General features: G+C 37.7%; 1 protein-coding gene across 1 annotated transcript in view; it reads right to left on the bottom strand.

The window, feature by feature from the left end:
- Window positions 1-27,566, bottom strand: part of PTPRN2 (protein tyrosine phosphatase receptor type N2) — a 592,229-nt gene that overhangs the window by 25,000 nt on the left and 539,663 nt on the right. The window contains exons 16-19 of the mRNA XM_054390032.1: window positions 25,371-25,444; window positions 17,129-17,206; window positions 4,499-4,618; window positions 3,300-3,466 (exon numbers count right to left, since the gene is read on the bottom strand). Coding sequence (XP_054246007.1) covers window positions 3,300-3,466; window positions 4,499-4,618; window positions 17,129-17,206; window positions 25,371-25,444 — 439 coding nt within the window. The remainder of the gene's footprint in view (window positions 1-3,299; window positions 3,467-4,498; window positions 4,619-17,128; window positions 17,207-25,370; window positions 25,445-27,566) is intronic.

The following is a 27,566-nucleotide window of genomic DNA, read 5'->3' as shown; positions in this document are numbered from 1 at the left end:
TTATTTCCTTCTTAGTTCTGGCTAATGAGAGTGAGCTGAAAATTCATCAGTAAGCATAGTTCTTGAATGTTGAGGAAAATATATATTTTTTATATATATATATATATATATACACATATACAGGAAGAATTCACTTAGAAAGAATGATTAGTAATACAAACCAACCCTTGGCTCATTGAGTGAAAAAGAAATCATCATGCAAACCATCAGCAAGCAAAGGTCAGAGGTCGTTAGAGGCTCAGAAAAGGGGTTTCCCACATTGTCCCTGCAGCAGAGTCACAGTTTCCAATGATCACTTTTGTGACTATGCAACTGGGCTCATATTACTAGCTGCAACATCACAAAAATGACACTGGCAACCGCTAATTAGCTGGCAAAATAAGAATTTGTCCATTTTTAAAGTGAGCAGTGTTAGTAAATGCCATTGCACACAGCGAGAAGTGATAGCATAATAGATATGTATTTTAAGCAAAGCCCTCACATGTGATGCTAATTATCTTTTAGCTTAGCAGTCCCTCTTTAAAGTGTAAATGTGCTCCCTCTGGGCTCAAGAAATATTTAATTACACATATCAGTGCATGACTAACAAGCTAGTCCAGAGCAATAATGATTGGTCTATTGTTCAAAATGAAATTAGGACTCCAGAAGCGTTTAAAACTGACCAGTGGTTTCTGTAGTAGCCTCACCTCTCAGGGACTGTCATTTGTACAGATTTTAAAAATACACAGAATAATCTCTTTTTGGCAATTTATACCTACATTATAAAAGTATGATAGATTATTCCACAAGGTTTAATGTATCTGCTAGATGCAAAACCATCTAAAATACTGTTTGATACATAGTAAGATAAATGTAAGCTTTCAGTTTTCAAAGAGACTTGCAAAATTTACTTCAATAAAAATTGTAAGGTCCATATTTCCACAGACTCTGGGCAAGGTAATTTTGGGAATCCAATTTTTCTTGGTGATGAATTATAAAAAATAGAGGGTTGGTTATGTATATGTTTAATTTCATATATGTATGTGAATATATAAATATACACACATATCCATATATACACAAACACACTGAATGCACATAAAAACATAGATAAGATTAAAAGAAATGAGAGCAGCCCCTTCCTAACACTACCCTACTATGGGTAGGGTAGTGCTGTCAGATGTTTATTCTAAGGGCTTTGTGACTCAGCTGTTGCAATCCAGCCGAGTTTGTACTTTAAATAGGAAGCTTCAGGTGCAAAGCATGTGTAAATGAATTCCAAATACATCGTTTTAGCAATAGTGCATTAGGGTTTTGGTTTGGTTTGGTTTGGTTTTTTTGTTATTAAAAACCCAGCAACATCAGATGACCAAGAAAACTGAGATTCACAGACCAGCTATTGTGCATGCCAAAATTCCTTTCCAGGCGGAATTTTACTATGCATTCAGTATTATGAGTTCATTGTACAAAACCTGCACGTAGCAAATGATTACAGTAGCCTACACTGGACTGTGAATACATATGAAATGAACACTCGGAATTCAATTAAATCTTAACAGGTTCATTCCCATACTGGCTTTAAATACAAAGAATGGCAGCTCCACTACTTTCCTCATCTATATTTTTTCTTTTTCAAAGTATTGCATAGCACTTCTCCAATATGTCTATTTAACCCTTGAACAATGTCACTCTAAGAAGTGCTTTCTTGACAATGTGAACTGCGACTTACTGTAGATCTAATCCTGCAGTTCATGCAGGGACCTCAATTCTTACTGAAGCAAGTTGGAGTCGAAGTGTTCCCAGCTTCCCATGTCCTGGCTGTATGGGCTCATTTATAGTCAAGTTAGAATTGCTAGCAGATTTCCCACTAACTTCAAAAAGAGCTGAGTTTGCTCAGTACTGCAGCCTTGCACGTCTTAAGGGAACCGGTTCAGAATTTTTGTTACAGAAATTCACTATAAGTAACTTCTTCAGTATCACAAGCAAAGGGAAATCAACCCATGAAAATCACATCAAAGTTTGAACCCAGAGAATTATGAAAATTTAATTACAACTTCTACTCCATCCTATGACCGTGCTTCCCTCCTCTGCTATTGCTTTTATGTCATGACTCTGTAGTATATCCTTATATCCTTACCTAGACATAGCTCCTAGTAACTCACTGAAGCTGTCCTTCATTACTTGACCTGCACCGTGAGAGATGACTCTCTGCTTTGAAAAGCAGTATCTACAAGAATACTGATGGATGAAGGGTGCCATTTAGCCCTAAATTTGTATGGCTAAAATTTTGCCAACAAACAACTGCATAACCAGTTCCCGTTGGGTATACCCCAGCTTCTCCCCTCAGGTACAGGTGTGTTAACTCTGACTGGCATCAGTCAGAGCTTCCAGCACTTATTCAAAGAAACAAGTCTGGAGCTTTTGAACACCAAGCCCCATATAATCACTTTGGGAGGCTGTAGATAATATTGTAGCCCAGAGAGGAAAACATGTGATCCCACAGGCCACTTGTGGATTGAGAACTAACTCCCCAAACCTCCTGGAGATTCTTTTCATTAATCGTAAGCGCAGCGCTGTGGATTAGCTGATACATGCTAACACCTACACATGATGCACTGGGCACGGTTCGCAATCAAACGAAGATTATTTTTCTCCAGCATTTATCGAGCATGGCTTTAATTTTCAAATTAAAATTTAGACACAGCAAACATTAGGGAAGGTGGAAAAGACTTTCACAGGTTTTGGGTTCTTGTATCTTTGTATTTTAAAGCCATGTTGACTTTCCTTAAAATTCCAGAGGGTATGTTTTGTCAACATTTTCATCTGCTTTCTCAAATTTCCACCTTCCTGCAGCCACAGAAGGTCTGGAGACCTCACTGTTTGATCCTTACAAAGAAACACTCCTCCAGGAATGCTGCTATTGTGATTTTTTTTGTTTTTCAAGTGTGCTCACACTACATAATTTATTTGTGAGATTCCTGCAATAAGGATCATAGGGGAGCCGCACAAAGAGCTTGGAGGTTGCAGAATGGGTAAATACTTGGAAAACAAAGAAATATAAAAGCACTGAAGAGCTGTACAAAGGGAAGAAAGGTATTGATCTGTAAATGGGAAATGAGTATGTCTTAAAACCAGGCAACATCTATATGTGAGACAACACTAAACATCAGCCTACTTGCAGATTTTTGTGTTAATTTGGCATTGTGGCTGAAGAATCCCCTTTCTAACCAGAAATATTTAAAAGACTGCAAAAAGGACTAAGTTTAGTTCCTCAGATTCTGTAATTGTCTTTGAACAAATTGTCATACTTTGTGCTTTACCTGCGGAAATCCAGAAGTGATCTTGTGGAAGCAGGAACCCTCTGATCATTCCAGCTGAGGAAGTGAAACTGTGTCACTGTGCGGGTTTCATTTGTCTGCAGGTTCTTCAGGTAGAAGCTCCTCACAAGGAAATCCTCACACCAGATGTGCTCAGAGACAAGGTTTACCTACAGCCCACAGGAAGGAACACATGGAGATCAGCAATTTCAGCTGTAGGCCTTAATCATCAGTATTGTAGGTAAAAGATGTCTAGGATGACAGAACTGCATAGGAACTGCTGGGATTTTTTTTTTTTTAATTTAGTCATTGATGTAGTTATCAGGGAGGAGTTAGCTGTCACTGCTATTTTATTGAAGACATAAAAATATCTTGACAGTTTTAATGCAAAAGAAAACTAAAGTGAAACTTTATGTCATTATGTATACAAAAGACACTGCCTGAAATTATGTTAGGACTGTCAGTCACTTTGTATTCAGAAATGCCCACAAGATATTGCCCAGTCTGCACTCAGTGGTCTTCTCCTGCTATGTAGAAACTAAGTTTAAAAAACAAATGTAGTTTATTTACAGAGTTCATCTTCGCAAAAATGAGTTTGTTCACGTTTTAGTTTAAACAACAATATTCACATTTCCCTGTTCTTCGTGTTTGGCATTGTGGTATTAGTTTCTTCCTCAGCTGACAAGTGGAAGAATCTGACATCCATTGTCAATGGTATATTTTGACCAAACTGGTGATACTTTGAACTAGAAAATACAAATATATATTTGTTGCTGTGACTGAGGCAAGAGGTAAAAACAGATAGCACTACTTGCTAAATCTATAGAGCAGCTATTCTACAAAGATATACATATGGCTTAAATTCACTAGTTCTAAAAATACTGTTTACTATAAAATATAAATACATGGTTTCACGTTTCAACCACTTGCAAAAGCATTTGAAAAACAAAATTGTTATCCTTTATTGATTGTAATACTTGGCTCATTATTTATGAGATTTTATCCAGCAGAAACTACCTTGCTATTAAAACTGTGCCGGTTTCTTTTCTGCAAAGCTGAAAAGAGTTGAAGGCATATGAGGAGCACTTGAGAGCCTTGAGTTCAACCTCCACGTCAGATCAGCCTAAACACCATTTTTCCCCACGTGAAATTAAGCTGTATGCTTCCTGTCACGTTTACAACCAGATATTTTGTTTAGGTACCTCATAGATGTGGTAGAGGTTTGACCCTTCGTCTGGCCAATAGTGGTAGCACTGTTTGACTCCGTTTTCTGCGAGGGGTGTCAGCATGACAATAACGACACAGCCGTTCTCCCAGACCATCTGCAGACAAAGAAAGACACCGTGGCCACATTGTGACTGCCTAATTACTGCGTGACATGTATAATTACTGCACTCAGACACACAATCAAAATTTATTCCATTCACAGGAAATTTATTTCATTTTCATTAGACACTTTTACTCTGCAGCTGCTTTCAAATCCTTGAATAAACTGGCATCATATTTTGCAGGCATCCATGAAATATTAAAGAATTTCCAGTTATTTCAAGTCAGGTCTTCCACAAAAATCTCTCCTCATTCCTCATACTGTGTTCAGCTGCTCTTCCATCAAACTTTCAGACCCACAAAGGGAACACTGAACAATGGCTGCAGGATAGACAGCTATCTGGGATTTGATATTTAGTATTAAAGGAGTATGCACCTACTGAAGTGTCATGTACTTAAACCTTTTTGTGTCCTCAGTCTCTTTCTTATTACCATTGCCATCTAGGAAAACCATTAAATACTGCATTGCTGAAAAAATCCTGAAAGTTTCATCTGAACAACAGCAATGAGGAAAAGGCAGGAAAACCAAAAATCAAATCTGTTCTTCCAGAAACATTTCAGATGGAGAAATCATCCCTCCAAAATCACATTTAAAGAAGACTTGTGGCAAAAGTGTGTTACTTTCTCTTACATCTCTTTTCCTTTCTTCCTTCTTTTTTCTTTCCTTTTGTTTTTCTTTCTTCATGCCTTTCATTTTCTTTTTTATTTTATTTCCTTTTTATCCTTTCTCCTTTAATTTCCTTTCCTTAACATTTGTTTTGGCTTTTTTCTCTCTCTCTCTCCAACTCCCTTCTTTTACCTTCCTGTTTTTTTTCTTTCTGGAGGCAGAAGGAAAGACCAACTCCTGCAGCAGACTGTGCATTCACATAGTACAGGTACAGTAGGAATAGAAGAAAACAGTGTATCTTCAGTATCAGCATGACTGCTTAATAATATACATCAGCCACAGAGTAGGATACAGCTCATCCTCAGCTAAAGGCTTTGTAGATGTCTCCCACAAACAGCAGAACAAGCAGAGATGCTCTGGTCTGCCCTATCTCTGTTCCAAACACAGCCCATGGCTGAACAAAAAGGCTTCTATGAATTAATACCAAGCAGCACAACACCAAAACGTGTTATTATTATGCTGTACATTGACGTTATATTTGCATACAACTTTCATTGTCTTTCTGATAGCATATAAAATTACTGAATGAAGAGTAAACTGCTCTTTTTGTGAAGGGTTATGTTTATTTCACAGAAATATTTATCAGCAACTGTATTGACATGTAAATTTTGTAAACAAAAAAGGCCTTTGTCTAAACTGTGTGAAGATGAGATGATACATTCAATTCAAGGATTATTTTTTTTTAATTACATATCAAATAAAAAGGTTTCCCATTCATGGATAATGATGTTGTCTTCTCTTTCAAGAACAGCTTGCATATAGAGAAACAAATAACATTTTTCTTCCTCTCCCCACCCCCCCCCCCATTTTGCAACATAATTAAAACAACTTTCAAAACCATAGTAGAATTATTTAGAGAAACTATAATTAGAGAAATTAATCCAAGGTTATTTATAATTTTGAACAGAAGTGGGGGGAAGAAACACAACTGAATGTGAGGAATAAAAATAAGCTTTTTTATCTTCTTTTTTTATCCCCTTAAAATTATTTTTAAAACAAAAATACCTGTAATCCACTCATTCTCCCATTAAATACTAATAATGCCACAATATCAGCAAAAATACTTTAAATTGACAGGTAATTTATTTCCTTGACAGACGTAGATTTATTGTTTGTATCTTTTTTTGCATTGCTTTCTTTACACACATCTGGGAACTTCCTTTGTAAGGAAGATCATGCAGATTTCATTATTTCTAACATAGTTTCACCTTTGTTTTTAAAGTCAGCAATCAGATTAAGGTAAGAATTCAAAACATGTATCTTCCTTTAAAATTAGCCCCACTAAATCAGTACTTTCATCACATAACGATTTAATGTGCCTCTAGAAGGTATGGAAGCTCATTGAAGCCATTACGAAAATGAGGAGAAACACAGTTTTTATGAGTGTAATAAAAATACAATGATCTAGACCATAAACTAATCATCTAGCACTCTGCTTGTGCCACCCAAGTGTAACATTATAAAAGCCCACTCGTTTAGAGAGGAATCCTTACAGTTTGGCAACCCTCTTCATTGGTTCAAAGACACAGCATTTCATTAGTAAGGGGCTGCCTGCACCTCTGAAGATTTCATTAAGCATAAATCCAAATGAAAGTTAATTTAAACAAACAATTTCAAAGTTACTCTAGGGCATAATATTTCTTTTAGGTCATTGTGTGAAAATGTAGAAGTCAAATCTACTAAATCAAGGAAGACAGCGCAATCGAATGCTGTCATCCCTGTTACAAGCAGTTGTCACCACATCTCCTGTGCTTACCATTGAGACACAATTCTCACTACAGCCTGTGACCAGAGGACAATATTTTCTTTTTTTCCTGGATAATTTAAATATTAGACTATCAGGCTGTTTGCTGAACTTCTTTCCAAACAACACATAAGTGTTCAGGGGCAGTTCACAGAGTTTCATACTGTCACCTGACTGCCCCATCTTTAACTTGGTGATGGATTTCTCAGAAGCCACATTTTCCACTTTGCTGTGCCCAGTGTTCAAATATGGTCATGTGCTGGAAAGTGACCCTAAGGAGTGTGTCTTTGTAATTAATGAAGGAACAGGAAGCACAGACCTGGCCTGCACAATCTCAGTACAGCCTTTGGAGAAGTGCCTCTGGTTACCAGTAAGTCATTTCATCTGGGCTTGGAGAATAAAGTAGGAGGTTCAGTCGCAAATACACAGCAGTTCAAGCAATTCTGAACTTTTTATGTTTGCATTCAACCCAAGTTTAAAGAGACTATAAGGTCCTCAGTATAAAGGTTTTTCTTTTTATGTAGAGCCCAGCAAAATTAAGCCTTGGACTCTGTGCCTATAAAAACTAAATATACATAACCCCCCCCAAATATATTCCATAAAAGATGTTATATATAAACCTGAACTTATTTAGATCACTTAGCACAGGCAGTTTCATGTTTGCAATTTAGAGTAACAATTCCAGGAGAAGAAGAAATGTAGAATGAAGTCTTCTGAACGGAGGTGATACACTCTGAGTTATGTATAGCAGCTCACTACAAAGCTTTGCAATGCGTTCCTTTGCTGAAAAAGGAAGAGTGTATAATTTTGTGTGACATATCTACATTCAGCCTATATGCCTAGAGAGTAACATGTTAATGATCTTCAATGAGGTTCTGCTCTATATTTCATTCTCAAAACATTTCTTAGACAAGAATAACACCATCCCTCTTCATTTATTGCATATTAAAGGCTGAATCCTGCAACCTAAAGATGAGCAGTGCATTTGACATCTGCAGGATTCCCTGTTGATGAAATCTACCACGTGTAGAGACCTCATGCTGTGGTTATCCAGCATGCCAGTCCCATACAAAGAACTTCCACATTTGGATGAATTATATTTAGTATGAATTATGTGCAAAAGACCACAGAATTGTTTTTCCAAGAAAGGAGAAAAATAAAGTCAGAATCAGGAGAATCAGCACCAAAACACTGCCACAAATGCAGGTTTTTAAGAGATTGTAAATAAAGTATTTAATATGATTCCCTTTATTATTATTTTTTTCTGACACTTCATGTCTAAGCTTCTTTTTCAATGAATGATGCATCCCAAGCCCCATTTTCCAGTCATTTTCTTATTCAGTTTAGTGTTGGGGAAATGACAAGATATGCTCTGATCAGACACTCTTCTTTCAATGGCAACTGGTGGAAGAGTTTCTAAAATGTGATGATTTAAAGAGAAAATAGATGGGATAATCAGTGAAGTCCAGCCTGTTCACTAAAAATAACAGGCTGATTATACCAGCTGCTTTCTGGAAGAGATCTCCAATAAATGAAAAATTTCACCTTTTCAGTCTTTTAGGCTTCCTGAATAGTTATTAAATGCAACTATTTGGAGAAGCAGACAAACAAGCAAACAAAACCCAACTAATTTCTAATGATAATCAAAACATGAGATGAGCAAATGTATCTCCTAACCAACAAAACAAGGTACTAACCCCTGCTGAATCAGATAATAGTCATGCCATTACATATCTTGAATGTAATTAACTCAACTGTGACTTCTTTCAAGTCCTATACTGGAACTAGGAAATACTGTACTTAATGGAGATAGAAAACAGCATAATTCTGGGATATTTTAAAACAAAACAACAATGCTTTCATGGTTTACAAAACAACAGAGAAACTGCTAACTCAAACTCAGAAAAATAAATTGGGGGGAAGGGGATTTAGATTTATGTTATTAACTAGAACTTCACAATGCATGACAGTCAAAAACCAATTTTTTCTGCAAAACCTTTTGGTTGAGAATGACTTATCATTTTGATATGAAAAGGGTCAAGTCTGTCAGTCAGTGTTGCCATTTGTAAAGTCATAGCTGTGCCAGACAGCAAATGTGTGTTAGGTTGAAAAATTAATGATTAACAATCTATGTTTAATTAACTTGCCATTGAAAAGATGGCTTGAGAGAGGGTCATATATAAACACCTGGATGTCACATTGGCTCCACGTGTTATATCACTGCTGCTTCAGCAACACTTGTTTGGAAGCTAATGGGAAAAGCAAACTCAGGATGATTGTATGTGTTGCAGTAACTTCTGCTTTCTCAGAGAGACATAAACTGCTCTTATTCTTCTCAGTAGACTCCTAACTCAAGCCTTATTATTAAATAATTTAAATATAAACACTGCTTAGTATTGTGGTGCTGACAAAACCACACTAAGGAGAGACAATCTGCTAACCAGTAATTAGCTTTTCCCTTCAGTATCGGAAAGGTGTGGAACCTAAACAATAAAGGGACAAAAATTTTAGAAGGACCACTTGTAAGCACCTTTTCCAACAGGAGCCATAATTAGAAGTGAGCATGGTAAACACACACTCCTTGACTGAACGCCCACGGAATTACTAACGCTGTATTTATTTCACATGGCTTGACAAGTTACTAGAGCTCTAGGGGCTACTGTTCTGTGCCTATCTCTCCCTTGCTGCTTTCCTTTTATTAAATTAAAATATGCATATTTTACACATTGAATTGCTTTGTGTCGCTTTTCATCTGCTCTTCTTTCTGAAGGTGAGAACTGATTAGACATGCAGGAAGTCCCATTCCAGGCAAGGAAAATAAAACTTGGGAATCACCATTGCTTGAAAGCACTGTGTTCTGCACAGAAGAACAAAAGGCAGGGAAATAATTTTGTCTGTAAATTAATATCAGCACTCATAAACTATGCTGAACTGGGAGCACAGAAACCAGTAATTAGGGCAGGGGAGGGTTTGGTACAGTTGTTCTTACTCAACCCATGTGCCTGGAACAGTGGTTTTGCAGGGAGACTCATTCAGCTACAGGGACATGATCTTCTGCTCACTGGGGTTTGCCCTTGGATATGACTCATGACTAATGCTTTATACACAGGGAACAATCAACTGACAGCATTCTGTATTTCTTCTGCTGAATATAATAAAAAATGGAAAAGAAAACCAAGTACTGCCAAACAGATATACAAAGCTTTATCGTGTGTGTAGACTGCAGCTTAGGAACTGGGTTCTTCACATGCTGGTGTGTTCTGGGAGGAAAATGGTAGCTAGTTTTTGAACTGAGTCTGATAATATGCTGCTCCTCCATATGGGTAGAGACAAATTATCCTCAAAACAGTTTTATATGAAAAAAATGCAGGATTGAGAGCAATGAAGTCTCTGGCTCAGATGAGGGTTCTGGTCTTTACTCCTGGGACTCTTTCTTGAAATAAAAACTAAAAATAATCAAAGGAGCAGAGATGAGGTCTCTCCCCATAATCACAACAGTGTAAAATCTCCCCTTGAGAGAGCTTTCTTCTTTGCTGGCAACATATCCCTAGCTTTAATTAAAGGGTGAAGAGTACTCCCAATTTCAAGACTATTTCACATATTGGTAAATAGTAGAGGAAAGATGAGGCAATAAGAAGTATGAGTTTGATTCAGAACATGTAGAATGAAGCTCTTTCTCACTTCCTAGAGGAGCATCCTAATCACAAAGGCACAGCACCTGAAATTGGCTTTCCTCATCCTGTGTTTGATTCAGTGCTGTTTATGAATGGTATCAGACCATCCCTGCCAGACTGGAACCCCATCAGGGACTAAGGCATCTGGGGGACAACCTAGGCTGAGCTACACATCTATTTAGGCAAAAGCTAGGGAATTTTCTGATCCAAACTACCACTGTTAACTGTATTTAATTTCATGACCTACTGTTCTAGGTGCTTTGAACCTTACTGAATGCAGACTGAAGAAAACCAAATTTCTCTACTCCTTCAGTAGAAGCTATTTAATGTTCATATACTTATTAATGATGCTGGTCATGGAGGGAGGACATCACAGAAACACAATAAATGTTTACAAAAATATGTATTATATGTGATTTCATTTTCTAAGGCAACTAAAGCATATCCTCCTAAGTCACTTAGCAGGAACTGCCTGAGCCCTCCCTCTATTTCACTTAATATGGAAAATTAAATGAAAAAAACATGGAAATGCACTTCTTTTCATAAAGAGAGACAGGAAAGAAGGGCAAATGGAGGTAGATTTATGAAAGCAAGGCATAATGCAGGGTATTTTTCAGTGGGAAAAATGATGGCCTCCTACAGAAATCTCCACTTGGAGATGATGAACCTTAGCAGACATGCAATTTATAAAACTGGCATAATTAAGGACAATTTTTCAGTGCAAAGACAGTTGGTTCTAAATATCCTAACTCCAAGGAATAGTTTCTTGCATATTATCATCCCTTGCTCCTTAGAATACATTGCAAGTTAAGACATGTACTTCCTGTCAAATACTTCATGGAATTATAACACAGGACATAGGGAAAATAATAAAATTTTATGCCTCCAGAATTATTCACAACATGGAACTCCTGCTGCGAAAACTTGTTATAGATCAGAAATGTTCCACATCCTCTTTCTTTTGAATTATGTTCAAAGAGATGTTGAATTTTAATAGTGTTGTGTGAAAGAGCTGAGTGAAATCTCACTGAAGCTGCTGGACAAAACCATCACCTTTCATTCAAGATAAGTGTAAGAAACAAGCAAACTCTTTTATGGAGCCTGATAACTGAAATTACAGAAGTTATCATCAAAACCAAGAGAAATGCGAAGCATATGGACCCAGGAGTTTCTCCAGAAACTGATATACTTAATGCAGAGAGTCATTAATCAAGGCAAGATGATTAATTCAGATAAGCAGCAAAATAAAGAAAGCACCAGCACAGCTCAACACAGTAGCATTGTGATTCTGGTAGAAGAAAAGCTGTTTGTGGTAAAACACTGGGTGAATGAGGCTTAGGAAAAAAAGGAATTATTGCCTGTTATTTAGTTCTCTCTTTGTTCCAGGAAACAAAAGTCTGTACTTTCTTTATAAATAAAATGGAACTATATCAAAGCATTCTGAGGATGAATTCTCTTTCCAGCTGAGAAGAAAACAACCCACAGGCCTGGCAAATTGTTTAACCTCCCAGGTAAAAATGGATTAATACCATGTGAGGGGAGGCATCCAGTTTTCAAAAAAGGGAATCGTGAGGTGGAATTCCCACTGAATCAAAATAGAATCAGTGGAGGAGGTATCTCTCAGAACTAGTAATTGGTAAAGAGATGAAAACAAGACCAGACGAAATTAAGGAAAGACTTAAATCAGCTGGAGGCTTTTTAAAATTAATTAAAGTAGTAGCTTGAAAATTTCCAGAGTGGTCTAAGGGATGACATGCAGGCATAGATGAAATCTCTGCTTGAGCCACAAACACAGGGTATCCAGACATAGTAGGAAGCCCTGTGGCAAAACAGATCAATGAGATGACTGACAACACAACTCCTGCAGGCTAGAAAGTTTTCAAAGAAATAGGTAAGCCAGGAAAGTTGGAAGTTGGCACTTGCTGACTTAGAGGAACTATGCCAAGAATACGAGGAGCTGAAGAAGCAAACTGGAGGGACACAGATGACTGTGCAAGTCTGATGCCTGGAAGTGGTCTTACACCGTTAGAAAAGCCAGAGCAAGACTCTTGAATTTTTTATCATTATGTTTTTCACAACATGACCAACATACAGGAGCTTGGACTATCTACAGAACAAAGACTGCATCTTTGAAAGAAAAACTTCCATCAAGCTGATCCTTCTCAGGTCTAATTGAAAACCCAAATGAACAGAAAGGTGTACAGATAATGCTGAGTCTAATGGGCAGCTCTAGTTGCTCAAATTAAATGATAATGAAGAACAATACTTGCTCTCTTCCTGACCTTACTAAAAAGAACAGCATCTCCCAAGAAGTGGCCACTAGTAAGATGACTAAAACTAGTCCCACTCCAGTCCTATAGTGGTACTAGGCATAAATCTGCTCACCAGTAGTAAGAATGCTGAACAAAAAAATCAGTGACTTATGAAATAGCTTTGCTCAGTGTGGGAAAGAGTAGGCACTGAGCTAACCATGATCTTTGCTCATATCTGGGCAACTTGAAAATAGTAAATAGAAATTTTATTGTTAAGTGTCTAATAGCACTTGCACAAAAATAATGGGCACTGGGTCAACAGAACAGAAAGAAAACTAAGGAAAAAGATTATCCAAAACTAAATAATCTGTTTGGTTTAAAATAGACATAATGGATGTGACCACAAGATCACATAGATGAAAGACACAAAGAGCAGCCAACACTGTAGACCAGTGTTAGAGCTCAGGAACTGCATTACTTGTGGAAGAAGCTTCCTCCAGATGCATTGGTAGCCTTCTCTCTTGCTAACAGGCATTTGGGTCATTGGACCACTGAGCAGCTGGACTACAGTGAAACCTACAAAGTTAAGTACTGTGACACTCTATAAATCCATTCCTAGTAGGCCACACTGCTTGCTAATACAGAATGGAAGAATCCAATGCAAGCATTAAGAGAAACTAGGTTTAGAAACTGCCTCTAGAACTTGGGCATGAGTTCTAAACAGTCCAGACAAATTAGGAGCAATCTGGGTTTCATGACAGATATCATCTTAAACTTTCAAGTAAAGCAAATGCTTTGTAGGAATGTGTTTCCTAGAAATCAGCTTGAAATACCTACAGGAGTGTAAACAATTCTAAGAGTTTCTTGCTGGAGTAGTCTTTCAGCCAAGTTAAAATGGCAGCGCCTGATGCCCACCATGCAACTAGGCTCTTGCAAATCTTAGCATCCAAGTCTCTGCAAAAATAGGAAGCAATACATGTAGTAAATATTGCATAGAAGGTGATGCCAAGCTCCAAGAGTTTCTGTTGGACTTGCTTAAGCATGACATTGTGCAGAACAGTCCCATGTCTCTCTGGAGTCAGTCACTCTTCCCACTGTCACTCAGAAAAGTGCTTCACTGAGCACATAAAAGGGGGAAAATGCAACACAGCTCACAACAGCTGGTATTAAGTGGAGGAAGGAGAGGGAGGAGAACCACTGAGAAGATGAATCAGGAATGAATAATTGACTCTTTAAACAATCCCTGGTGGCAGCACCATGGTCTGTATACACTACAGAAAATTGTATTGAAGTAAACATCAAGGGATTCTGCCCTGACAGGAGTTAATACTCTGTCTTCCACAGCAAGTTCAGGTTTTCCATGCTGAACCTTAAAATAGGTACTGCTAGATGAAAAATGGATATAAACTTTGCTCCTGCATCTGGCATAAACCACAACAACTTGAAGCCATGGCTTTCGACCTGTACAGTGGACCTACTACATTTCAGTGGTGATGGGCACAGTGTTCTGTAAAGAGTTAATCTCTTGGCCTGTTTATTACACCTGGTTGATACCCTGAGCCACATAAAACTTGGGACAGTTCCGTGAATCAGCACAACGACACAATCTGGGGGAAGTTTATATTTTAAAAAAGCAGGTGATGGACTAATCTGATATAGGTAGGTTGTTATGCTGAAGTGACAGACGACATCAAAATGCATGTGAGTAGCAAACTTATCTAAGGGAACTATTAGAAGAAACAATAAAAAAATATCACAATATAAAATGGACACATGGCCACTCTTGAGCAGCCAAACCACAGTCATCAAATGGTTTCTGTGGAGATGTTTACAGATGATCTTGTGGAGAGATGGAGTGAACTTTCACTGATGGATAATTGAAAGAAATAGCTAAAAAGAGAAGCAGCAAAGTGAAGATTCTCCACTCATAAACAGTGTGATGGTTTAAAACTGTCTTTTTAATTTTCCTTCACAGAGTTCAAGCAGAGAAAGCGAAATAATGTAAACAAATCACTATTGGGTGTAAGAAAGCAAAATAACGATTTATTCTAAACACTTCCTTTGGAGAGAGAGAGAAATGTTTAATAACCACTACTCAAAACAAAGTTGGGGCAGTCAGAGTCTGAGTTCTCAGCTTGCTTGCTGGGCTGTCTGGCTGCTGCTGCTTCTTTTCTGGCTGAAGATAACACGCTGACCTTGAGGAGCTACGTCTAACAGCCTCTCTGCTTCTTAACTCTCTGCCTTCTGCCAGGGGGGTCTGGGAAGATTCCTTCTGGCTGGTGGAGGGGAGAGGCCCCTTGGGAAGGCCCCTTTGGAGGAAGCAAAAGGGGCTTGACTGTCCTTTTTCTGTTGATTGTACATATTTGTAAATGTTGTGAATAGTGTATATTTGTACATATTCATTGCATTTCATCATAGATTGTAGATTTTGCTAGTAAATACAGCTTTCATTTGCTTCCAGACTGAGCTAGCCTGGTTATTGTCGGCGGGCGGGGGGGGGGTGTGTGTGTGTGTGGTGCGAATTTCAGCTCACACACTGTTACAAAAAGTATCAAGAAAGAAAGTGATCTTTTGAGTATGAAGTTGAAATGAAGAAGATTGGAAGACAGAAGAAATAATGTTTCAGTTTTAGCCTCTGTGCAAACAGGTTGTCTAACTGTTCAATATGGAATGAGAGAAGGACAAAATACATTCTTCACACTGTGTTTGAATGATTAATTCTGATTTTTCTGCATCAGCAGCAATGCTTATACAAAGGATATTTTTTAAATGCCTCCTTTAAAAAGGAGAACTTTTTTCTTTTCAACATGGAAAGATGCAGTTACAGGTAAAAATATACAAAATATAAATATATTCAAAAAATATACAATTAACCCCCCTTAGACCTTAGGAATCATAAACTATCATGACAGAACAGCTAACACAGCAATTGATTTGGAATGTTTAAATACATTTTCAAGTACCATGCCTGTTATAATAAGTCCACCTGGCAAGGGAAAAAAGATCAGTCTTCTCAATTGTGAAGACAAAAATCACAAGTTACTTGAAAATTTAAGCCAGACCAACAGCACAAGAGACTTAAAGCAGAAAGCATTTGCTCTGCACTTTTAAAAGCCAGTCCCAAAAATATCTCAGACCGAGCATTTAAATATCCAGACACACAAAAATCAAACGAACTTTTGGAAAATGTTTCCTCATCACAAACAGTAGGAAATTGTGATCTGAAAAGCATCTTCAACAGAGATCAGTTAACACTTTTTAATCATAGGCCAAGTGATGCACATGAAGAGAGATGATGATTTCAACTGATGCAAGCTCCTGCAATACAATGGCACTTCCGAAAGTTTTACAGAGACATTCTTTATCTTCAGAACAAATGTTTCTAAATTCACAATGCAAAACAAAAAATAAAAGCATATGTTCATGCTGATAATAAGCTCCAGTTGGCCTCCTCCCCAAACAACTTCAGATAGCTTTCAGGCACAGTTTTACACTTACAAGGGAATATCTAACACAGAGTATCTGTCACACAATCACACACATCTAGGCTGGCAGTGAGTGCATGTCCAAATCTGAGAGCTGCATGAGCACAGAGGAATACTGCATGCCAAGTAAGCTCCTATTTGTGCATAAGCAAGTGCTGCTTTTAGCCCCAACCCTGCAAAAATTATGCACCTATTTAAATGGATGCAGCAGGGTCTTAACTCAGCCTGTAACTCAGCTGCTGCTAGTAGGTAAAATAGACAAGAATTTAAGCATTTGGGGGAAGTGGGACATGTGAGAAACAGGATTCGGTGGAAGGATTAAATGCTACATAGTCCTAGGTCCTTTTTGATCTGAAAAGTGACAATGAATCCTGGCTACAATCATAAGAATTCATCCAGTCCTTGAAAGTTGTTTAATTGCAGAAACCTGGCACTAAAATACGAATACTCTGACCTGAGATTTTCAATATAATTTCTAGATAACTGTTCTTCCTCAGAGTTTGTCATATGCATAAATGCCTTGAATATCCATGTACTAGATTTTTAAAAGGCATTTGAATGAAGGATTTTCTGCCTGTTGTGACCCATGCACAACATATTTTTCTGTATTTTAGATTTTTAGAAGCACAGCAAAGCATTTGACTTGTAACATACATTCAGTTTGCAAACAGATATTTTACTTACCTGCCAGAAGTCAGCAACGGTAGCAGGGAGAGGGCCCTGGGTGGCAATATATGCAGGGTTTCGAGGGTCGTGGTCCATCTGGAATAAGGTAAGAGAACACAGACTTCATTTATGTAAAGAAAATCCCTTGCTGTATAAAAACAGACAGTATATGAGGGCAGAAAGAAGGGACTTCCTAGAGGACTGTCATGTCCCTCCATCCTTTACTGACAAGCAAAGAATTTTAATTCTATTTATAAGTTCAGAAGATAACTTATAAAAAAAAAAAAAGACAAAATGTTACTAGATCAGTATCAGCACTGAGGAGCAATGTCCTATGTCCTCAAAATGCAGTGTAAGATCACACATGGTGGTTGACAAAGGCATTTATTTGAGATCAGTACTTGTGGTTTCGTAGCAACCTAGGAGCCATTTGAAACATTTTCTACACTGAGTTTTAAGAATGCTTCACACATCTAAATATGTTCTCCATTTCCACCGTGCCAGTCAAGGGCACATGTAACTAAAACCCAGCAAAAACGGGGAACAAATTCTGTTTCTGGCTTTTTCTGGTTAGCTGATTTATCTAAATACATGGATTTGGCCTCAATAGAGGAAGTTCTGCTTAAAGACCTTAATTATTACATTTAATTCAAGGAGCAGAAAATTCACTGAGCAGAAAAAATAAAGAATCTAAGAAACAAAGCCATCAAGAGTAAATAGGATTAGTGTGTTACAATGAATGTTTTCAAACTGATGGGTGGTTTTCTCGGTTCTAAATCTTAGGACCCATTCTGCTGAAAAAGAAGATCTACTGATAGGATTAAAAAACAAACAAACTCATTCTAACCCTGAACTGCCCAGAACAAAACTTTGAACATAAAGAGATCCAGTTCAACTTTCAGATGTGTGGGTGTGACTCAGTGACACTGAAGTCGGTGAGAGTTAACTCAAATCCATGGAGCTGAAGGCAGACTTTTTCTCAATATATGATTCTCTTCTATAAGTAAAGATCTGAATAAGAATGAATGTGAGTCACATTTGCATTAATAGGCATCTACTGAATTTATTCATAGCCTATCAAAATTTTCAGTGATGGTACATGTCAGCGTAAAAGAAGGCACCTCATAATTATGTGCAACATAAAAGAGGGAAGAACCATAAAAGAACAGATGTAACTTATTCTAACAGAACAACAATATGATGAATGCTGCAAAAAGGAAGAACACTTTTATGTTTCTAATTTTCTGATGTATAATTAAGCTGGACTTAATATCAAAGTTCTCCATGACAACACAACACAGGTAAAATGAAGTCATAAAATCCATTTAGAATAAAATCTTACTTCTAATTCACTACCCTTAGTTACAAAAAAAACTTGACTAGGATGTCTGTAATACCATCATTTTATTCTGAGCTTCACTAAGATGCTTCTCATATCAGCAAATAACTCCTCACAACAAGCAATCGCTCACAACAAATTTCAACCTTGCTTTTTTTTGCCTTTTAACAAAAGCAATTCTGATGGCAGGACGTTTACTACCATGGGTATTTTGAGACCAGGGGAAAAGTAGCTTTCTTTGGAAAGTAGTGCTAGTAAAAAAAAAAAAAAAAAAAAAAAATCAGGAAAAATGGAGAACTTTTTGTTTTGGTTTTGTAAGAATTGAGCCATTGAACTAAACACATCTGAAAACAACAGCAAGTGTGAATAAGGAAAGTCAGGCTTAAAGGTTTGTTTGTTTATTTGTTTTTCTCCTATGGTTGAAATAATTTCTGTTGTTCTGAATCCCACAGAGATCTATATGATTTAATCATGTGCTTAAATGTTTTCTTTTGCTGGAACTAAAACTCTTGGCTTAGAAAAAATTCGACCTGCACCAAGGAGGACTCACTATTCCCAGTGGAAATAGTTGTAGACTGCATCTACTTGAAAATGATGTCACTTGTCTAACAGATGAGAGCCTGACTTGGAAATGTAACCGACAGAGAATACACCAAACTTTAGAAAAATAGTAATTTACTTTGAATTTCTTCTTAAACTAAATTCTTTTGTATGTAGACATGCCAGAAAACAAAGGCAGAAGAAATCAAGGATGATGCAAATAGCGCTGTCATGGAGCAAATACATCTCAACATTCAGCTGATAAATCAGGAATAGGCCAATCTTGGCATTTCAGCATTAATCAAGCTCTGTCACAAAGGTGCTGTTGGAACGTGGCAAACATTACAATAAGCATTGAGTAGTGAAGTGTATCAGCAGTTTAACAATAATTCAAAAGACAATTACAATTATTACATTCCAAGCACATTGTGTTGCACAGAAAACAATTATGAACAGAAACTCTTCTTGCTTGAAGCAAATAGAAGGTGGCAGAAAGCCCTATCACACTATTAACTGATCTTTAACTGAACACAAATAAGAGCAAAGAATAAACTAATTACATGAAACTCCTGGTTTCATCAATTTTCTATTATACATACTCTTTTAAAGGCCACGTATTTCAGGAAAAGTGTGGAAAATCACTATTCTGGTCACATTCAATTTAACATGAGTAGATGACTGCAAGGGATGGTTATTCATTGTTTTTGTTATGTTCCTTTTTATTCTCTCAAGGTCACCAAGAACACCAAGGACATCTTAATCTATCAAAGTTGAATGAAGTTTGGACAAAGAAATAAAGTCAGTAATGGGTTCCAAACTAACTAATCAAGGATCAAGTGAAAGGCTTTTTTTTTTTTTTTTTTTTTAGATTTTTCTATGTCAGAAATCATCATCTTCTTTCAAGGATCTTTCAGATTTCTCACTTTGTGAAAATAAAGCAGAAAATGTATTCTCCAGAGAAGGACAGCAAATTGCAGGCTTCATCCTATCAAGCAGTAAACCAAGAATCGACTATTTGCTAACATTTTACATTGGAACAACATTCAGAAATCGCCCTGACAGTAATTGGTCAAAAAGAACAAGATTTTTCCCTCTGTGTCCCCATCAAAGCACAAAGTTCACAAGGCTGAACTGGATCGAACAGCCATTTTTGGAAAGAAAAAGCTACAATTATTACAACTGTTCTGCTATGGTGGAACTCTCATTTTCTGCTGCAGCACAATAAAGACAAGTTTGTTCCAATTTATTTTTTTATAATTTTGTATTAAGGAAAGAAAAGGATTGAGGATGACTATAAACGACCAAGCAATCGACTGTGATTTCCATCACTACCAATAACAAAAGCAAATGGAAGCAGAAAGGAGGAGCATTCAGATTTCTTGTTAGAAAATAAAAACTGCCAAAAACTTCAATGGCACAAATTGTGTTTTTCTACAGGGCTTTGTAGTATAAGTTGACTTTTCATATCTTAAAGGAGGAAAACATATAAAGAACACAGTATCACAAGTAGTAGCACCTTTGTTAAATTAATATCATACCACAGTTCTAACTTTTGCTTTACCAGAGAATAAAAGCTGCTCTTTCAGGTTTTCCTCCATGAGTTCTACTATCCAGTTGCTTTGTCCTAGGACTGTGCAAGGATTCCCTGAAGAAAACTAATCTTTGGTTGAGTTTTAGATAGAGGTCATGCTGCTGCCTGGTTTCACTGATCATGCTGATGAAACAGAGCAAAATCAAAACACTCTAGGAGTACAGGCTCGAATTCCTTCCATTTGGACTAGCAAGTGGTACATACAGATTCTTGTTAAGCAGTCTTCTAAAACTGTAAAGTGAAGTCAAAAGTGCCAATAGGTACCAATGACCATTTTGAGATCTCATGTAAATGATACACCAATTCATTCCTGCCCTTTACCTTCCCTTTCAACTTGTCAGATCCTTACTTCCCACATGGAAATATGCTGGATGAGATGTAGTCTAAGTTGCACTGTATTTACCTTGACCTAAACCTTCTGAGTCCAGCTGAAACATTCCTAAATCATACAAGATTAGAATGAGATTTGGTGTAGACCAAATATGATGGAAAGTTGAACTCTGATTAGCACCTTAACAATTTGTATGGATTGAAGCTACTGTGTAGTTTCCAGATTTCATATGTTTATAATACAAATAAAATCTACTTCCATGCATGTATTTATTATACAGAATATAGACAGTCTCTGAAAGTAAAAGTATACTTGTTTTTGTAAAAGCCTATCCAGCAAATGCAGATGAACTTTTTAATCACATTCATCTCAGTATTAAAATTAAAAAGGAAGACTAGTCCTCCTTTTCATGTTTCAATTAAAATTTAAAACAATTTTTAAATCCTTCCTTTAAAACCCCTAATGGAATGAAAGAAGTAAATCTGGTTGTGAATGCTATTACGAATTTCAGAGTGTATTCCTGGTGATGAAATTTGTATGCTGTGTTTGAACAAACTGTCATGCTAATGACATTCCTCAGTCTGGTGTCTTCAATAATAAGCAAACTGAGTTTTTAAATGTAGTTGATGGGATTTTTTTCTCTCTCAGACACCCTATGAGGAAAAACAGAATTCCCATTTACTTTCATGACCTCTGATTTAAAAGCAAAGATTGCACATTATTTACTACTGGATGATTTTCCTGAAATTTAATGAGGACTAAGTACAAATATGACAGATGTAATTATCACAGTTTTATTCTGCACAGTCAGGGTCTTCTTGTGCTGTAATTGCAAGCCTTTCATTCAGCTGCTGATAGCAGAGTTATTATCATAGTACTTTATGTTATTTCAGAGAGGAGGGAAACAGATTTCTACCTCACTTTTACCCTGAAAATTTATCCTGAGGACTCATTTTGCCTGGCCTCATGCTACAGTGAAATTAAAGACTTCTGGGAAAGATTTTGACTAAATCTTTTCTGATTTTCCTTACCCACATCCAGCCATGGTGAGACCACCAATCCAACCTCAGTTTTCACAACATATTGGAGGCAAAGGAGGTCCTGAGGGGGGTAGCATTTTTTAAAAGGAAGAAACATGTGGGCAGGTGGCCAGCTCATTGTCTAGTAAAGAGATTTTTTTTTTTTTAATGGTGTACTGCTGCACTCATTTAGACTTAAGTTAAGGTTGAGTGAGCCCCAGCTGGAGACTGGACCACTGACCCAGAAGCTGGCGATGCCCAGTGACATGTACACGACTGGAAGCCTTCCTTTACGAAACTCAAATATAATTACTTTATTTTACACTCTTTCCCCACCAGACAGCTCACACGTGCAGGGACAAAAAAGCCTCTTCCAGTCAGTTCAGACTGCACTGATCCTGTGCTATTAATGCCCATCTTGCAGCTCACTACAATGCTCACTCCTAACCTAAGCCCTGCAAGGCGCAAACGCACCAGGAGCATCACTGTATTGACATGATAATTACTGGGGTTATTTAAGTTGAATGGCAGCAGTCTGAAGGAAAGGAATGGTAGGATTTTTCCAACACTGAATAAAGGCAATCTTACTGGTACTCCACAGCCACTGCACACTTACGAAGATGTGGATTAAATCTGCGTCTGCTGACAGAAAAGATCTCAAATAAACAGCAGAAGTCCAGCTCATGTATGTCCAGTTCAGGCTCTAAGAGCTGCACAGCAAGAGTAAATACTGCAAAATCAAGTGCCCAGGATAATGTTCCAGTAGGCTTCTGAGATGAGAACAGACACTGAATGTCTCTGCCACTCCTATATTCCACCTCATTATACATAAACTATATCAGATCAACAAACATGTTTATATTAACCTGAAGATATTTAATTTTTATTGGAATGAAACAGTTTGTAGGGAATCTTTCCAAACTATGGACTTGCAAAATAGTGATTTTCTCCTACCAACCTGTCACTGCATCAACTTCAAGAAACACACATTTTATTTATTGCTTTCAAAACAGAGAAATTGCTATTGACTTAGTGAAACAAACTCACAAAACACCTGGAGCATGTCTTCCCTTGGAAGAGCAGGTCATCTACACAAGTGTGGGCTCTGGCACTTTCTTTCCATACAGTATGGTCCCTCTCCTACCATGAAGAAGAGGAACTTGGGAGTTTCTCTTGGCAATTTTGCATGACTATGCAAGATACTGGGTGCTTGTGCCAATCCAATGAAGCACTTGGGCACCCACTTATCTCTGGGCATAGAAATATTTCTGTAAGAGGTACAGAGACAGCCATAAGAATATTTGCCTGTGACCTGTCTCATTAAACAAAAATCTTGAGCCTAGGAAAGCTACAAAAAAAAGATGTACCTTGTAATTGTGCAAAAGAAAATAACCTTATTAAGTACTGGATGGAAAGGCAAGATTACAATCCCCTGTAAAACCATGAGAGCTAAAGCTGTGGAAACAGAGCCCTGCTTCCTGCATTGTCTTCAGGCATCCTGACAAAGCAAATCTTTTCCCAGTTATGTCAATGGAATATCTTTCTCTCCACCCCCAACGCTACTTAATCTTGTACTTTTCAGTGCAATTAAGGAAACACACTATAATACAGAATTACAATTGCAACAGGCATATACACACGTGCAAGAATTTACCCCTTCTCCAGCCAGTTAAAACTGGGTCCACAAAGCCTTTTGGGCAGGTTTCCAAAGCCTGTCCTGGTTATTCGGCAAAAACACAGCATCTGTACTGCTGCCAGCACTGAACCTGGCTCAGCACTGTCTACAGATGCTGCAATTCTACTTCTGCACCATGCTGTAGTCATGTGAACTACAACCAAGCTCTTAAAAGAATACAGTATCTCACTTCCAGCTAACACTTCCCACTCCTGTGCTTGCCACAAAACCTCTCAGCTTCTGCTATCAGATTAAGACTTGACCAAACATAACTCACCAAATCTGCCCTGAAGAGAGGCAGAGCAATGAAGTGCATGAATTTACAAGCAGGATACATATTTCTTGAAGTGCTAAGTTACTCTGATGTCCTAATCCTGGGGTCAGCTAGAGATTGGTCTAGTTAGAGACATACTTAACAGTGGTCCAAAACCTGTTCTAGTCTGTACACATCCACCTGTCCTCCAAAACAGCAGCTGGAAATCCCTGAAGTGTGCAGATGCTTTGGTATCGCCTCTACCCTATGCCAAAGCTAACATCATTCTGTCTATTTTTCAGCTCTTTGAATAAAACATTTTTATATATTCAAGGAAATGATGCTTTTGGAACTCCCATGAAAGCAAGAAAAACAACGTTAAGAGAACAGGTTCTATGTAGTTGTGGGTTTTTTTAAGACAAAAAAAGTATCATCAACAACTTTGGAAAGAAGCAGCCTCTAATTTCACGCAGTTGTAAAGTGTCAGCTGCGTTGGTCACGCAAAGTAGAGGACAGATAATTCCCAGGAAAATGAATCAATAATGGCATACACAACCTACTGCAAGGAGATCTAATTTTCCCTCCTAAGTTCTTTCTCATAGTTCCCATATAGCAACTTTTCAGTGCCTAATTAAGGTGCATAAGAACCATGGGCAAAAGTGACTCCAGTACTAGCATGGCATAGTGCCTTTTCATCCCTTTAATTGGATAGCATGGCAGTTCCATTGAAATGCTATGACAGGGCAATGCTGCTGGCTCCATTATACCTGTTTTGTGCTTAACAGCAGAGACCTATCTCTATAACCTTTTGCAAACAAGATGGGATTCATATTCAGCTTACATCAGGTGAGAGAAAGGGCAGCTGGGCTGTACTGGAGTAGTAGGCTGCAAAAACTGGATCGACCCACTTAGCAGTTTCAATGAATACACAAGTGGAAAGTGATCTTGTTCTTGCTTTCAAAACAGTAAACTCAGAGAAGAACCAAAAGAGTTACAAAACCACCAAGTTATGCATTGGCAGGGCAATGGAGGCAGAAAGATAAGAGGAAATGTCACTTCCTAATGCAGAAGTAGTTCAGAAGCCTGTAGAGCTCAGCACTTGATGCCCACAGAAATGATTCCTCCTATGACTGTTGCTAGTAGCACAAAGAAAAAAAGGACAAGGAAGTTTTACCCCCTCAGAGAAGGAAAAGCTCCACTACGGCTGTATTATTGGAATTTTATGATCCATAAGTTAAATATCAAGTACAGAAAAACTGACAGCATTACAAGGTAAAACAATGACTAATGACTTTGTTTTCTTAGTACATAAACTTCAAGGGTATTGCATGCACAAAGAGAAGATTTACTTCTCTTCCATTTGAAAGGACAGCCTGATATATCTGTGAGGTGCTCAGAATCTGAGGTTGCACAGAACCTGAACAGTGAGGTACGTGAAGTTAACATATTCTAACAACAAGGAAGAACAGAGACTGACTATGTGGATTATTTCTCATAGCTTACCATACTTACAATTGGGCTAGCGTTGATGTAGTCTGAATTGTCGTGGCTATTTTCACCTTTCAGACATATCCTGGAATGATCATCTGTAAAGGAGAAAAGAAAAGAAGAAAGATTCTATGCAAGTATTCTAACCATTTTAAGTTAAACAATTCAAAGTCAGATTAATGTACGTTTAGAGATGGACAAACAATAAATATCAGAAAGGGTATTTCCTTCTGATTCCCAACCTAGCATATCCTCCCACCCTACAGCTGCAGCATCACAGCTGGAGTCAGTAATGAAGCACTAAGATATCTCAGAAGAAAAGTATCAGAAAGCTTGTCTTCATGAGATGCACTACAATGTGCTACAACCTCCCATAGGAAAAAGGTGAAACTCTACTGCTCAGGGAGTTTAAGATTTAAACAAAGCAAATCACTAGGGAAAAACCCCAGTATTACAGAAACCACTCCTGTGTTTGCAGGGTCATGGAAGAAGTAACCTGACGCAACTTGTTCATCTGGCATCTCTATAAAATGAACAGCAGGAACATCACCGTTGAGAGATGGACAGTAAGTTAATCTGTCCTGATCAAAGACTGGTGCTGTATGGTGCTACACTAGAGACATGGGGAGAAGTTACGACTTGGAAACGTGCCAGTAGCAACTGCACCTAGAAGTGTGCAAGTGGCACATACATATATCTTACACTGCTGGGAAGGCAGCTAGTTCAGACACCACTACTAAGAAACAGCAACTTTGGACATAGAAGACTTACTCATGTTTACCCATTGTCAATATTCTTTCATCACTTTTTAATTTGTATTTTTACTGGTGCTCAATTATGTTTAGAGCTGGCACACCTCAAACTCTATTCTTTACTCTGGGACATATGTAATAGATGGGGTTTATTTATCTGTATTTAGACAGGAACAATACAGATGTCTGCATCTCTTCCGGTCACCTAGACTTTCTGCTACGAGAAAAGAAATATTTGTATGTCATGAATCATGTCATCCTGGTTTAGCTAAAACAAACAGGCTAAACTGCACTTGAGAAGCAGCCATTTCTTTCTACTGACTAAAGAAAGACTGACCAGATCACACACAGAAAACGTGTGCAAGAGATGCCCAAGTCTTTACATATGAATCGCAAACAATTTTGTACCTGATATGTAACCAGCACAATTTATGCTTCTCAGCAAACCTACTCTGCACAGTATATTGTGGTGAACAAGTCGTGACAAATGAATGAAGGGTCATTCTTTACTATTCACATAAAATTATTTCCTATGGCAAGGTTTCAACAAAATAGGAGGATGAAGAAGATGAGAAAGTGAACACTTTCATGAACATTATTCAGTTCCACCTTACTTTGCCACCACTGCACAAAAAAAATTGAAATAAAAATGAACTTGTGACATCTGAGATCTTGGGGCTACCCAAGACTTTTTATAGGGAGCTTTACAATGAGCATTGTCATAGAGTGCTTGGAGAACTACAGCTCTGAAATCTTTTGGCTGCGCAGGAGATATGCAGGTTTTGTGCACTATATGTAGTCTCTCACGAATCTTACGCTAAGTAAGCACTCAGGATTAAGCCTCATTCATTGGATAGCAAATGTGTTTGAACTGATCACCAAAGAAAATGTGTGAAATGTTTTCAAATGGATGAGGGAGAGTAGAAAGTGATTCATCAGTATTTAGCACAGAGACGTCAATGTGACTATCCAACAAAAGTCAAATGTCAGATCAGTAACTCGAGGATCTGGGGTTGTTTTGGGGTTTTGGTTTGTTGTGGGTTTTGTTTGTTTGTTTGGTTGTTTTTTTTTTTGGCAAACACAACCTCTGATTTAGCGTGCAATATGATTATCCTGACGGCTTGGAGGGTTTATCAGAGGGTGAGACATGCTAAGGTTTTGGTAATGAAGAGCTGGTGAGACTTTGTATTTGTTCTCAAAAGAAAAAAAAAGTGCAAAAAAGGTTGTACATGTGTTTTCTGAATACATCAAGAGTTTGCACCCATGTGTGCTTCAGTTGCAGAATAAAGTGTTCATATTGACAATGAACAGATTGTGCTTGTCTATGCCTGTTATCACCTCAAAGCTTCTAGGAACTAGCATAATAGCTCTTCAGAAACAGGCAGGAAAAGAAGAAGGAAAAAAAGAATACCACTGACACCAGTTTGTTATGCTAACTATAAGCAATTAAGGGAAAAATGCCGGCTGT

This window comes from Indicator indicator, chromosome 20, assembly GCF_027791375.1.
Source record: "Indicator indicator isolate 239-I01 chromosome 20, UM_Iind_1.1, whole genome shotgun sequence".
Classification (NCBI taxonomy): Eukaryota; Metazoa; Chordata; class Aves; order Piciformes; family Indicatoridae; genus Indicator; species Indicator indicator.
Note: the sequence above shows the minus strand (reverse complement) of the source record. Positions and strands in the feature narration are given on the sequence as shown.